General features: G+C 34.7%; 4 protein-coding genes and 1 non-coding gene across 7 annotated transcripts; 2 read left to right on the forward strand and 3 right to left on the reverse strand.

Annotated features, from left to right (window-relative positions):
- Positions 1 to 1,457: 1,457 nt before the first annotated feature.
- TRNAL-UAA (transfer RNA leucine (anticodon UAA)) lies at positions 1,458 to 1,541 on the reverse strand. Its single transcript has one exon. It is a non-coding gene; the product is annotated as a tRNA-Leu (tRNA).
- A 718-nt stretch (positions 1,542 to 2,259) lies between these two features.
- On the reverse strand, positions 2,260 to 6,367 carry LOC101898802 (uncharacterized). 3 transcript variants are annotated; one of them, XM_059122115.1, is made up of 6 exons: positions 6,230 to 6,367; positions 5,265 to 5,500; positions 3,872 to 5,196; positions 3,405 to 3,795; positions 2,831 to 3,354; positions 2,260 to 2,457 (listed from the first exon to the last, which is right to left on the reverse strand). In XM_059122115.1, the coding sequence occupies exons 2-6, from the start codon at positions 5,493 to 5,495 to the stop codon at positions 2,301 to 2,303; spliced, it is 2,628 nt and encodes an 875-aa protein (XP_058978098.1). In that variant the 5' UTR covers positions 5,496 to 5,500; positions 6,230 to 6,367; the 3' UTR covers positions 2,260 to 2,300. The 3 variants fall into 3 exon arrangements, with proteins under 3 accessions (XP_058978098.1, XP_019894897.1, XP_005190736.1); XM_020039338.2 differs by lacking the exon at positions 6,230 to 6,367 and having other exon boundaries at positions 3,872 to 4,833; positions 4,918 to 5,196; positions 5,265 to 5,605; XM_005190679.3 differs by lacking the exon at positions 6,230 to 6,367 and having other exon boundaries at positions 5,265 to 5,605.
- A 115-nt stretch (positions 6,368 to 6,482) lies between these two features.
- Positions 6,483 to 7,336, forward strand: LOC131802248 (ATP synthase subunit s, mitochondrial-like). The gene has a single exon (XM_059122123.1). It carries the CDS (start codon positions 6,606 to 6,608, stop codon positions 7,236 to 7,238), a length of 633 nt encoding a protein of 210 aa, XP_058978106.1. The 5' UTR covers positions 6,483 to 6,605; the 3' UTR covers positions 7,239 to 7,336.
- A 626-nt stretch (positions 7,337 to 7,962) lies between these two features.
- Positions 7,963 to 9,933, reverse strand: LOC101896902 (serine--tRNA ligase, cytoplasmic). Its single transcript, XM_005190667.4, has one exon. The coding sequence runs from the start codon at positions 9,804 to 9,806 to the stop codon at positions 8,304 to 8,306; it is 1,503 nt and encodes a 500-aa protein (XP_005190724.1). The 5' UTR covers positions 9,807 to 9,933; the 3' UTR covers positions 7,963 to 8,303.
- Positions 9,934 to 11,114: 1,181 nt separating this feature from the next.
- Positions 11,115 to 12,491, forward strand: LOC101897073 (uncharacterized). The gene has a single exon (XM_005190668.4). It carries the CDS (start codon positions 11,269 to 11,271, stop codon positions 12,376 to 12,378), a length of 1,110 nt encoding a protein of 369 aa, XP_005190725.1. The 5' UTR covers positions 11,115 to 11,268; the 3' UTR covers positions 12,379 to 12,491.
- Positions 12,492 to 12,714: the final 223 nt, after the last annotated feature.

The following is a 12,714-nucleotide window of genomic DNA, read 5'->3' on the forward strand; positions in this document are numbered from 1 at the left end:
TGCCCATCTCCGAACTCGATCTAAGTTTGACAAAAATATTATGATGTACCAAGTTTGGACCAAATCGGATACACCCTTCGAGAGTTATCATGCGCACCAACCAGCCAGACACACGGACGGACGGACATCGCTAGATCGACTCCAAATGTTCTGAAACGGATTTGGTCCAAAGAGACCTAGGGTCTAAAACCGTTATTTCGACTAGACACGTTTTGGCCGTACCAAATGATATATACCCTCTGTAACCATATGACTGAGGGTATACAAATATTAGGTCGAATGCGGTGATCCGAAAATGTAAAGCGATCGGAATGTTTCTCTATACGAAACAGAACTCTATGACGAATGCGGTGATTTAGCCCTGGAGGCTCTGGAATAGAATAAATGTTCAATGGTTATTATCTGTATAAAATTATTTAAATAACTAAATTGTTGTTTGTAATTTTGCAACATTAGGTCTATCTCGTTACCATAAATTTGTAACAATTATTGCAAATTGTAATTATAAGTCGTCACTTAACCATTTTGTGGAAAAGGGAGCTTCGACAGTTTATTTCTTGGTTTTTTCAAATTTTTATTTGCAATCACCTGCAAATCTCATTTTTTAACTTATTTTCTTGTTAGTTTTTTATAAAATACAAAGGTTTTACGTGATTTGTTTTTTTTTTTCTATAGCGGACGTATTTTTGTTTGGACAAATCAGCTGATCGCTTGCAAGTTTTTGCACCAATGTATGTAATATTTATTATTTGTAATATTTTCTAAATTGAATACTAAATAGGTAAAGCTGTTATACAAAAATATAATTGAAAATTACAGAAAAGGCAATTGGTCTATTCCAAAACTTCAAGAATGAAAAGTTTTTACTACGATAAGCGATTCTTCCCTTTATGGTATCGAAAAAATGCAAAACTAGCACATTATTGCAGGTACTAAAACAAAGCAGCCGATGGAAAAGAAAGTTGCTAAAAATAATTGTCTTTTATAAATACAACAGGCAAGTACAAAATTTTAGCCAGTAAACTCGCCAAGTTTAAATCAGGACTAAAACTTACTTTCTGTTTGTACAATGATTCCAAATGCGTCTAAGTGGTTTGTTTTTTTTACACATCTACGTCGTTTTATATTCTGAGCAAAAAATGAACTCATGTTTTATTTTCTGTGAATAGTTATACAATCATGTTCTTGAATTGCGTTATCTCCTTTTCAAAACTCGCCAGAAAGACTAAAAAACCGCAAAATTGGCATTACTCATTCCATGAAAGTAAATGGAGATTACTCATTTCTGCTCATTACACAAAATATGTTCTCAAATTTTCATTTCTTTGCGAAATTAAAATAAACTAAAAAATATGAAATGGTTATTTATTATTATTTCCTCTATATATATTTCCACATAACTTAGTGGATTTTATTTGCAAATGGCCAAAAATTCTAATTTTGTTCATGTTATGTAATGTCAGGTGTGGGGTTCGAACCCACGCTCCCTCTCGGGAACCAGAGCTTAAATCTGGCGCCTTAGACCGCTCGGCCAACCTGACCTGTTGCCGTTTCCATCAAATTTTCATTGAAAAATAAAAAAATATATATGGGTGGACGCACACAAAGAGGAACAGAAATATTCTATTAGAAAAACATACATATGCTGTCATATGTGTGTCATTCGGGTGCCTGTCGTGGATCTGCGTAATGTTATTAAAAATTCGCTAATAATAGCATATTGGAAAATGTTGCTAAAACAAACAAATTTCGCAAAATAAACGCGAAAAAAGATCTTAGTAGATCAAATATCGTGGGAAAAAAGTGTTCAAAAATAAAAATGTAATTTAAACAAAAATTGAATATGTGTGCAATACATTTTTAATGCCTTTTAGCTCTAATTATTGTAATAAGTTGATGATTTTATAATACAAAGATTAATTTAAAATGTTAGTTAAGCATGAGGAAGTGAAATAGCGTTAGGTTCAGCCGAGCCAAACTTTTCGTAATCTCCACCATTAGAAAATAAAAATATGTCCGAAAGCAACCATTGTGCATAAAGAGGGGCTCTAGCCCTTCCGGCTACGTCAGTGATTCCATTAAAAAAGTATCTTAAGTCATTGAAATACCAAACATCGGAGGGGCTATAAGAAAGAAATGCGTATATAGATTCGCATAATTATATAGATTCGTAATTCGCTTCCCGATAAATTTTATTATTCTATTTTGGTGTAGCTTTATATATGCAGCAAATTGAAAGCAATGTCATAGAAAAAGGAATCTTGATAAATAATTTATTAGTTGTTTTAGATAAAATCATTTCAAATAAAATTCAATTCATCTCTATTAGGTGTATAATCTGGAAGTAATTCCCAGATTTTCATACGCCAACGTTGTCTCCTTTCTTCGGTTTCCTTCTCCAGCTGCAATATTTGTGGTAAACGTTGCCAACAGTCTAATACTTTCCATTTCAAATGCCTAAAATTTTGAAAAAAAAAATTATACAATTTTTATTTCATTTGAACAACATTCTTGGAAACATTGGTTTGTTTTAAATTTAATAGTTTTATTTTTATTAATTCAACATTTTGTTCATCATTAATTATTAGGAATGTAATTAAATGTTTCTTAACAAGAATATTCCCATCATAGTTGATGCTCATGTTAAGAACTCTGTTATTTTTTATTGATCATGATCAGGGATTAAATTAAATATTTCTTAACAAAAATGTTAATTTTCCTAACAGGAAATATTTTATTTTTCCCTTGATCTATCATTATAAAAACCAATTCTTTTCAACCAAAAAGAAAACATTAAATTTCCGTTAAATCGGATTTCTTTGCTACTCACCATTCATGATGCATTGTGGCCTGTCTCATTTTGGTTTCTTCAATCATTTTCATGCGTTTAGTGTAAGCAAACCATTTGCCAAACATTGATTCGGTCAATTTCAATTCGTGATAATCTACGGCTACATGATATTTGCTTCGCTCCTGTTCGGCATAGAATTGCCAAAAGTGAAGATATTTTCTCTTCAAAAGTTGTTCATAAAAATCGTCAGCCTTTTGACAACGACGAGCTTTAAGAATGCGGTAGATACTAAACCAAGCTTGAAAATAGGTTCTCTTATAAAGAGAATGTCGCAAGTCTTCGCATTTTCGTATATTATCCCTCTTACGTTGTATCAAACGTTTAAAACCCTCCATGCCGATGCGTTTCAAAAGCAAGCGTCTATAGAAATCGTGAGCTTTTTTTTGATTTTCTATGTAACGTTGTCGCTCACGTTCTTTAATGATTTTAGCCATCTTCTCTAGACGTCTTTTTTCCTTAAGGGCCTCGATGCGCAAACGCTTGGCTTCTTCATCTTCTTGGCGCTGTAGAGAACATTTGTTTTAATTTTGCCTAATAAAATTTTTCATTTTACCTTAGCTTCCTCCAGAGCCATTTTCTGTGCCTCTCTTTCGGCTTCTTTTTGCAATCTGCGTTGCCGTGCCTGCTCATGCTTTATACTTCGCTCTAGTGCCCTTTCTTGCATACTTTGCAAAAATTTGGGCATCAGCATAGCTTTACATTGTAAATTGGCTAAACGTTCGTCTTCCTTATCGCGGAGATTGCCAATCAATTGCAGACATTTGGCTTTAGCCTTCGATTTTGCATCTCCCGAACGTATAACGGATTTCAATTCTGTTTTCAATTCCATCCGGGCTTCTCTAGCTTCCTCCGATAATTTGCTTAATTTGAGTTCCATAATAATTCGTTCCTGACGTTCCAATTTCAGACGCTGCAAATCGATGATGTCCTGTTGGACTTTAATTCTGTGAATAAAGAACGATAATTATTCTAATGTTAAAAGAAATGTGTAAAGGTAGAACCAGAAGGTTAAATACTAACTTATTTTGATATTTCTTATTTATTTTCAAGTTTTCAACGGTATTATGTTTTGTGGGCGCTATCGAAGAGGTAAACTCGCTATCTTCTCCCCCGGCTTGTTGTAGCTTTTCACATTTTTTGCGACGACTTTTCTCCATACGTATTTTATCCAAAAATATGTTAATTTTTCTTACACGATCAGCATGTCCATCAACATGTTCCCTTTCGATTTTCTCGACATGGGTAAAATGCATCCATTTAAGAAAATATCTGCGCATTACAGTTATTCGAGAGTGATCATTTATTTCAAACAATTCTTCAATTATTTTATTTTGTTCTTGATTGGAAGATAAATCATCCCCCTCCATGTGTGCTTCCGTAGAACCAGAGCTTATGGAAAATAAAATATTTTTAGGATTTTCATCTCTTGGTCTTTTAATAAAGTTTGGTATTTTTCCTTCAACAACTAAGTGTCTACTAATCGGATTGGTTTTTGCGGCGGAACTGTTGGATCCCATAATTGATAATGTTGTATCCAAAGAATCGATTTTAAGTAGAGTACCATCTTCCAATGTAGATGAGATATTTAAGGATTGTTCATTTTCTTCTTCCCGTTGTAGCTCCATCAAAGCTTCCTCAGCTAGTTCAGATATTACGGAGTCTATACCATCACTGGTATTGGAACAAGTTGAATGTTCTCTTTGAAATTGGCAAACGCTAACATCCTCATCAAATCGTACACAGCGCAGATGGAGGCCATTATTTTGTTCCAGATTCTCTTTCAGCGGTTGTAAAACTTCGTCTGTATTGGCAAGGGGACTAGGTGTTCGCTCGCGAGTATTTTTTGAAAGAACTTGGTAATTTTTATCAAACAAAAGGATTTCGGGAAATCTTGCTGTAATATCATCAACTGGTTGTTCCAACTCTTTAGTATCATTTTCCATTTCTTTATTGTCTAATTTGGATTGATTTTGATCCACTAGCTGAATGTTTTCAGAACGAACAACAATTTCACTTTCCATTGTTTTCAATTCCAGTTGAAAATCATTTACGAACAAATCATTTACCTGCTGCAATGCTTCAATGGGCGTACTATAGAAATCCTCTATATGACGCTGTGATGTCTCCAAGCTATCCATTATACCTTGGTTATCGATCAACAAGGAATTGATTTTCTTTTCACAAAGACGATTGCGTTGATTTTGTTTTTGTAAGTGTTGACGAAATTGTTGTAATTGATTTTCAATATAACGCTCCTCCACGACGACATTATGGGATTTACATTTGTCTAAATTTTTCGAAAAAGCTACCGTAGCCAAGGGTAATTTTCTTGGTATTTGCTTGAACTATTTAGGCACACACATAAAAATAAATCTTTATTAAATGAGATATGGTTATTATGATCTTGACTTACCATTTCATGTCTTAAATCCATTACCAAGAGAGGATCCAATTTATTTTCAGGCTTAATCGCTCCATTCATTAGGTTTTGTTGATTCTTTCCCACATAGTCGATCTCTATGAAACGCTTAACTGTTTCGCATTTAAGATTAGCCGAATTACCACTACCATGCCGCTTTCGTATACGATCCCACCGTGTATCCTTATTGTGAGATGTTATTTTATTTCGTTTAATGTGCGTCATTTTGTCTGCTTTAAATTAAACTAAAACTATAATTTGTCTGTTCTCTACAAAATTTTTAGTTTTTTTTAGCTGGAAAAAAATATTTGTTTACTTCAAAACAGCCGTTGCCAAGGAAACAGTCCGAAATTATCAATTTTATTTTATAAGAATAGAGTGGTGATAACGGCTCCCTTAAATTTACATTAAAACTTGACAACTCTTTAGATACTTTAAGGTAAATAATTTCAAAGAATAAAGCGCGAAAGAAAATATGATATTAACATACGTTTAACATTTACACATGAAAATAACTTACAGCAAGTTACGTACATATATGTCTTAAGTCGGAAATTCCTTTTTTTTTAATTGACACTTGTTAATGTGTTGGAAAAAAATTAAAGTGTCTTCAAAGCAAATGCTCGTGTCTTTGTGTGGTCTATTTTTTCGATTATGCATTCTCATGGTAGAAAAATACAGGTAGATGCATCAACGCTTGAGAGCATTGATATGTCAAAAAATTTTAAATTTCATTTTCAAATATAAGTAGATTTTTATATGTTTTCTTATACGACAAAAATCGTGGGTTGTAAAGACATGCATTTTTCAACAATTTTTACAAATTTAAATAATTTTTCATTCAACATTTTTAATTCCAAAATTGGTTTGACAGTTCATTGTCCCAGCAGCTGCGTAGATGCGTCTACCTATATTCTTCTATCATGATACATTCTCCTGATTTAGACGAGTTTACTTACGGTAGGTTTGAACTTGCCTTGCATTTTTTCATCATTGTTCTTTTATTATTTTTTAAATAATTCAAATTTATATTAGGCAAATTTTCTGGCGGCAATTCTTTGTTTGTAGGAGAGGGCTCGTACTGGCAATATGGTTTATGCCAGGCGAGTATAAAAATGAATGAATACAATCTAATTTTTATAGATATTCAAGTAACCACAATTGTGCCGGCCGGCATAAATTGCATTGGATAAAATTATGGAATATTTGCATGTACATTGGCAACCCTCGCTTACTGTGTGCACAAGAAAATGCAAAGAAAAAAAGAGAGAACAGCTGACTCTTTACATTAAAAACAACCGAAAAACTTCGAACTTTTCCAACTTCATTGGCAAGATGCTTGCTGGAAGACCTCTAAACCTTCTAAAATGTAGTTTACTTGGAGCTAAACACATTTGCAATACACAAACAACAAATCCGGCCAATGCTAATAGAAACTTATGGGCGTACGTTGCAATTGCTTTCAACCGTGTAGATATAGATCGACAGAGATTAGTGGGTGCTGATCGTCTTTGTGCAGAATGGGTTATAAAGAACGGTGGCGGCATTTGTACGGTAGATGCTCCAAGCCGCCTTATCAAAGACTACAACATACTACCTCCAGAACATTACAGGTTCAAAGTGAAAGTTGTTGATGGTTCTGGTGCCTCACTAATGAAAATCGGGTTGGATCACTTCAAGGGTTGCAATCACATCGATACCGTTATCTTTCACAAATGTAAACACCTGGAATCGGATGGTTTAAATGGCCTTGTCCACCTCAAGGAAACACTAAAGTCACTGCAAATATCGGAATGTGATAACATTAGTGACGATGGTCTGGCAGTTATTGAAGAAATAAAAAATCTCCAAGAGTTGCGCATATTCAATATGCGTTATGTAAAAAATATCGATGACGTTATACAGAAATTTAAAAAAGCATTGCCAAAATGCCGCATTGAAACAACGGAAAAGGCTGACGAGAAATAGGCTGATTGTCTGTTTTAATTAAAAATTCTTTTTAATTTATTAACATTATTTATTGCATAGAATAGTTAAGCATATACGAAATACAGACAAAAATTGAATTGTGGTAAGTCTTTTTTTATTTTTGTTGAGATAGGGAGTTTTTTTTTTTCAATTTTATCATCAATGATCATTTTTAGTGTTTGCACGACAAAAATTTCAAACTTGGGTTCATTAGCAATTCCATCTATCGTTTTTCTTTCTAATTTGGCATTAATAAGCCTAGTCGCTGCTTATGTACTCACACCTTTAGTCTAATAAACTGATATTTTGAATATTTTGGCTTATGTTAATGAATGATTCCGATTTAAAATAGTGCAAATACTGAGTAAAGACTTGTAAAACCAAATAAAAAATATTAAAATTAAAATATTAAATCAAACGATGTTTCAGATAGATTAGAATATCTGATTGGAAAAATGTTTGAAGGCTCTATGATCCTAACATCGTTAAGTATAAAAAAGAAAGGTGGAGTGAAAACCCTTTTTTACAAAGGAACATATCCACGTATACTTCTTAGCGGCAACAAAAGAAACACTTATGAATGCATATATTTTTATTCACATTTTCAAAAACATGTTTTAAACATGATACCGTACCTGTATCAATCATGATTTATATCTTATTAAGTTTAATTTCTTGCTACTTTTTGGACCATAACTAGATAGTTTTAGATAGGAAACACACGTTTAATAGTTTTCATTTATATTTTCCTTTATTCCATTTTATTTATACCAAATGTATTTAATATCGCTCTGCTAATGAATAACGGGAGTTAACATATCTTGGTATATTTTACGTTAATCTTTAAAAATCGAGAACATTTTGTGTGAATAATAAATTAGAAATACTTAGAAAATACCTTTTCGAAACAATCTCTCCCTTTGTTTTGTCATACAAACTGCTAATGATATTGTTTTAAAATATTTATCCGTTTAAGCGTATTACAAGAAAATGCATAATTATCGTTTTCAAATCGTACTTAAACTAGAGGGGCGTAATTTCCTGGATTTTATTTTGGTTTAATATTTAAGCAGCTGCAGCATCTTTCTTGTTACCCTTGCCAGCCTTTTTGTTAGTAGCAGCAGCAGCTTCAACATCAATTGGAGCAGGTTTTACAAATGGAATTTCGTCCTTGTATTTTTCAGGCATATATTTCTTAAGTGGCTCTGGCACCTTAACGCCTGTCTCTGTTTGATGTGTTTCCAAAATGGCACAGATGACGCGTGTGGCAGCGCACATAGTGGCATTCAACATGTGCACATAGTCGACAGCGGCATTCATTTTCTTTGTTTGACCATAACGTACTAACAAACGTCTGGCTTGGTAATCCAAACAATTGGAACACGAGACCAATTCACGGAATGCGCCGCTGCCGGCAAACCAGGCTTCAAGATCCAATTTCTTAGCAGCAGCATGATTAAGAGCACCCGATACGATGTTGACAATACGGTATGGAATGCCCAAAGATTGGCAGAAGGTTTCAGCATTGCTGATCATTTCATCCATCATTTCCCAAGATTTATTGTCATGCGGTGAGGTCAAGACGAATTGTTCAACTTTTTCGAATTGATGTACACGGAAGATACCACGGGTATCACGACCGTGAGAGCCAACTTCTTGGCGGAAACATGTTGACAAACCGGCATATTTAATGGGCAATGAAGCTTCAGGAAGCCATTCATCGCGGTGATAGGCAGCAATTGGTTGTTCGGAAGTCGCAATCAAGTATTTTTCATCAGTGCCAGCTTCTTCAGCCTTTTCACTACCTTTACCAATAACCTTGTAGAGTTCCTCATCGAATTGCGACAATTGGGCCACTTCTTGCATAACCTCTTTGCGCATAAAGAAGGGTGTGTACAAAGGAACATAGTCCTTGGCGTACAACAAATGCAGGGCGTGTTGAATCAAAGCTTGCTCCAAAAACACAGCGGGGCCAGTTAGGAAATAACCACGTCCTCCAGATACAACCGCTCCCTTATCACCATTCATACCATCAATCATAACAATCAAATCCACATGTGAGTACTTGTTACGTTTTGTACAATCGCCAAATGTCCTCTCGACTTTGTTTTCTTCCTCATCATTGGATACTGGGACAGATTCATGCAAATGATTACCAACTTCCCTCAGAGCTTGATTCCTCTTCTGTTCAGCTTCTTGCAATAGTCTCTCGTTTTCAGCCATGGCTTGGTCAATTAGTACACGAACTTTTTTAATTTGATTCACCGTCAGCTGGGATAATTTCTCAGCATTGAGTTCGGTCAAATCTTGCTGGACATCAGCCGGAACTTCTTCAGCCTCATCGCCTTGAGGTTCCTTTTTCTTCATTTTCTCACCAATCACCTTGCTACAGACATTCTTCACCTTATTCAGATTATCGGCACGATGACGTCTTTGACGCCACTCGGTGTCTTGACTTATGACAGTCTCGACCAGAGCCACGTCTTTGAAACGTTTTTCTTGATTTTTGCGAATGGCATCGGGATTACCACCCTTGTCACTGCGGAAGAGATCCAAATCCAAAACCATTCTTATTGAAAAAGATGATGAAATCGGCAGTAAATGTCCTTATTTCTCCGTAAACAGAAAGCAATGCCAATCGTTTTGCTTCTTCGTTCGGTGAATCACAACGTGGCTACCAAATGGATTTTTTTTTTCTTATTTTTGCGAAACATATGCTTCATGGGGTTGCCATGAGTTTAGTTTAAATTCTAATGTGTGGTTTAGAAACCGTAAAAACAAAAGTTCCTTCATGATACAATAAAAAAATGCAACCTATGCAGTCATATGTTTGCAATTATATTCAAAATTATACCTACATTTCATTGCTAAAACGTATATTCATAAATTCATAGTATATATAAATACGTGATGGGACCCTTTTTAAATGAATTTAGATTTGACAAGGTAAATAATAAAGAAGGCAAAGCGAAATATCATAATTTGAAATGATGTAAACTTGAATTAGTTGTACTATGATTCCAACATGATGTATATTCTAGCCTATAAAATTTTGGGTAAATAGACCGGCGAAATAAAATGTCTGGTGGCCGTGACAAATAAACGTTTATTTTTGGAATTTCTGTGAAGTAAATTGTAAATTGTTAATAAGCGAAGACTACAAAGGCACTTCAATCGGTGAAACATATATATATAGAAGCTATGCTGACTTAATCGAACGGAATGATTTTATTAAATTCACAAAAAAGAACTTGGCCACAATGTTGAATATGACATAAAAACGAAGCATTGTCTCATAGTCAATGTGAAAGGGATTAAATAAATGGAACGAATTTAAATAGACTTTTACCAAATGTGGCAACCGTGCACAAAAAATGTGGCAATCATGCACAGCACGATTGGTTTAACGTCAGAAAAATCATTCCACTTTGTTGTCCACTATATTGTATTTGTTGTCGTTCTACTATTTGTTCTTTTCGTACAATTATAGTACACTCTTCCAACACCACCCCCATATCTCAATTCCAGATACCAACAGAGATTTCAATATTAAATGTAAGGAATCCAGCTCTATCCCTTCACCTATGGAACAATGAAATAAAGGTAACCTCATTTCATGTAATTTAATCTGGTATTGTGTGTATTCAATGGATTTATGATTTTGACAATGAGATGTCAAATGTATAAATTTGAAAAAAAAATGTAAACTTATGATTACATGAATTTACCTTCTTAGTCATACCATGCCTTAATCCAATACCAAATTAAGTACCATTGATTACTTTTTTACCAACTTGTACTAAAGGCTTGGCATATTAATGTCAAATTATAATGGAAAACGGCGGCAAGATTTTAGTGCGGCTCTGTAATCACTTTATGAAATGCCACAAAATACGAATAGAAGAAGAATAGATAAGAAGAAGAGTCTCAATTACTTTACTTCAATTTTTTTCTTTTTTCTGGAAAAAGACAAAAAGACGGGCAATTTCAGATTTTGGAATATTTCAACACTTTATTCATTCACCAGATTATGAGTATTATTGAATTTGAAATTGATGAAGTACGTAAACTTTGTGAAAATGTTGTTCCCAACTCAAAAATAATTGCGTGCACTGCAGCTGCCCCAGCGCCCTTTATACGTGTTGATATCCACGAGAATCAGTTCTATCGTCAACTTACAGCGTGTCTTCGTTTTCCAAACGATTATCCCAAAGAAGCGGTTCTAATTGAATTGAAAAGCAAAACTCTTTCGGATAAGTTTCTTCAAGGTTTGACAAGTGTTTGCGAAAAACAATTGCAACAAGAGTTCTTGGGAAAACCTCAGTGTCTGAAGGTTCTCAAGTTTTTGCAACAGTATGTTCAAGATAACCCGCTGTGCGTATGTTTCGATGAGATACAGCAATTGCGTAAAGATTTGGGACCTGAAGCAACTGCGGACCAGTTAAAGCTGAAACAGAAAGCAAGTGCGATTCATTTCACCGCTAAAGGTGGGGAGTATTATTACCGATTAAAGGCTGTGGTACCTGATGATTATCCGCAACATTGTGTTGAATTGCAACAGCAGGAAACAAATCTTCCTGCCATTTTGTTGCGATATTTAAATGGCCAATCACGTGAAATTGCTCGTCAATGCGTAGAGCCGCCGTTGCGTATGCCCAAAGGAAAAACTATAGCCGATTTTCAACCAGTACCCTCGCTTTATAGAGCGTTAAAGTTTTGCCTTGAGGCGACAAGAGGATTTCATATGGAGGAATGCCCTATATGTGGACAATTGGTATTACCTCGTAACCCAAATGATTTGGAGAAGGACGAAAACAAAGACTCGTATGTTGAACGTGTATATTGCGGCCATTTGTTCCATCAGGGTTGCCTGAAGTTGTACCTGTCAGAGCCTCCATTTCCCAAGGGTGGGAAACTTTGTCCAGCTAAACGTCGTCATTTACGTTCGGATGCTACATATTATATGGGCGGCATGCAAGGTTCAAAAATGCCCAAAATATTACCCGATGAAGGTGGTGCTTGCGGTATACGTTTAGCCCATGATCGTTGGGTGGTCAATGTGAAAGTTGCCGAAAGTCGTTGGGCCCAAAAACAAGCACGTCAGCGAGAATTGGAAGAGGTTGTGGATTTCTTGAAGTGATTTAAAAAGAGGCTTTATACGACATTTACATGACAAATTTTTAAGAAGAAATCATCAAATTCAATATTATGTGACAATGTCTCTTTTTAATAAAATTATTCCTTGCAAAAGAATCTGTTCATTCATTATTCCTCGATATTGTGATTTTGGTGCAAAAATTGCCATGCATTATTTTTTAATTGGTTTGATTGTTTTTATGCCGTTTATATCGAAACGTGTTGAAACGTGGGCCTATGCTCTGTTCCGGAAAGTTTATACTAAACTTCCTATTTCTATTGGATTGTAGTGACTTGTTGGAATGTTTGTTTTTAATTTAAATAAAAAGTTTACGCTTTC

This window comes from Musca domestica, unplaced genomic scaffold, assembly GCF_030504385.1.
Source record: "Musca domestica strain aabys unplaced genomic scaffold, Musca_domestica.polishedcontigs.V.1.1 1, whole genome shotgun sequence".
Classification (NCBI taxonomy): Eukaryota; Metazoa; Arthropoda; class Insecta; order Diptera; family Muscidae; genus Musca; species Musca domestica.

Coding starts and splice junctions, on each gene's coding strand:
- LOC101896902 (XM_005190667.4), bottom strand. CDS start 9,806: ATGGTTTTGGATTTGGATCTCTTCCGCAGTGACAAGGGTGGTAATCCC.
- LOC131802248 (XM_059122123.1), top strand. CDS start 6,606: ATGCTTGCTGGAAGACCTCTAAACCTTCTAAAATGTAGTTTACTTGGA.
- LOC101898802 (XM_059122115.1), bottom strand. CDS start 5,495: ATGACGCACATTAAACGAAATAAAATAACATCTCACAATAAGGATACA. Junction 5,197..5,264: donor TGGATTTAAGACATGAAATG/GTAAGTCAAGAT, acceptor GTGCCTAAATAG/TTCAAGCAAATACCAAGAAA. Junction 3,355..3,404: donor TGGCTCTGGAGGAAGCTAAG/GTAAAATGAAAA, acceptor TGTTCTCTACAG/CGCCAAGAAGATGAAGAAGC.
- LOC101897073 (XM_005190668.4), top strand. CDS start 11,269: ATGAGTATTATTGAATTTGAAATTGATGAAGTACGTAAACTTTGTGAA.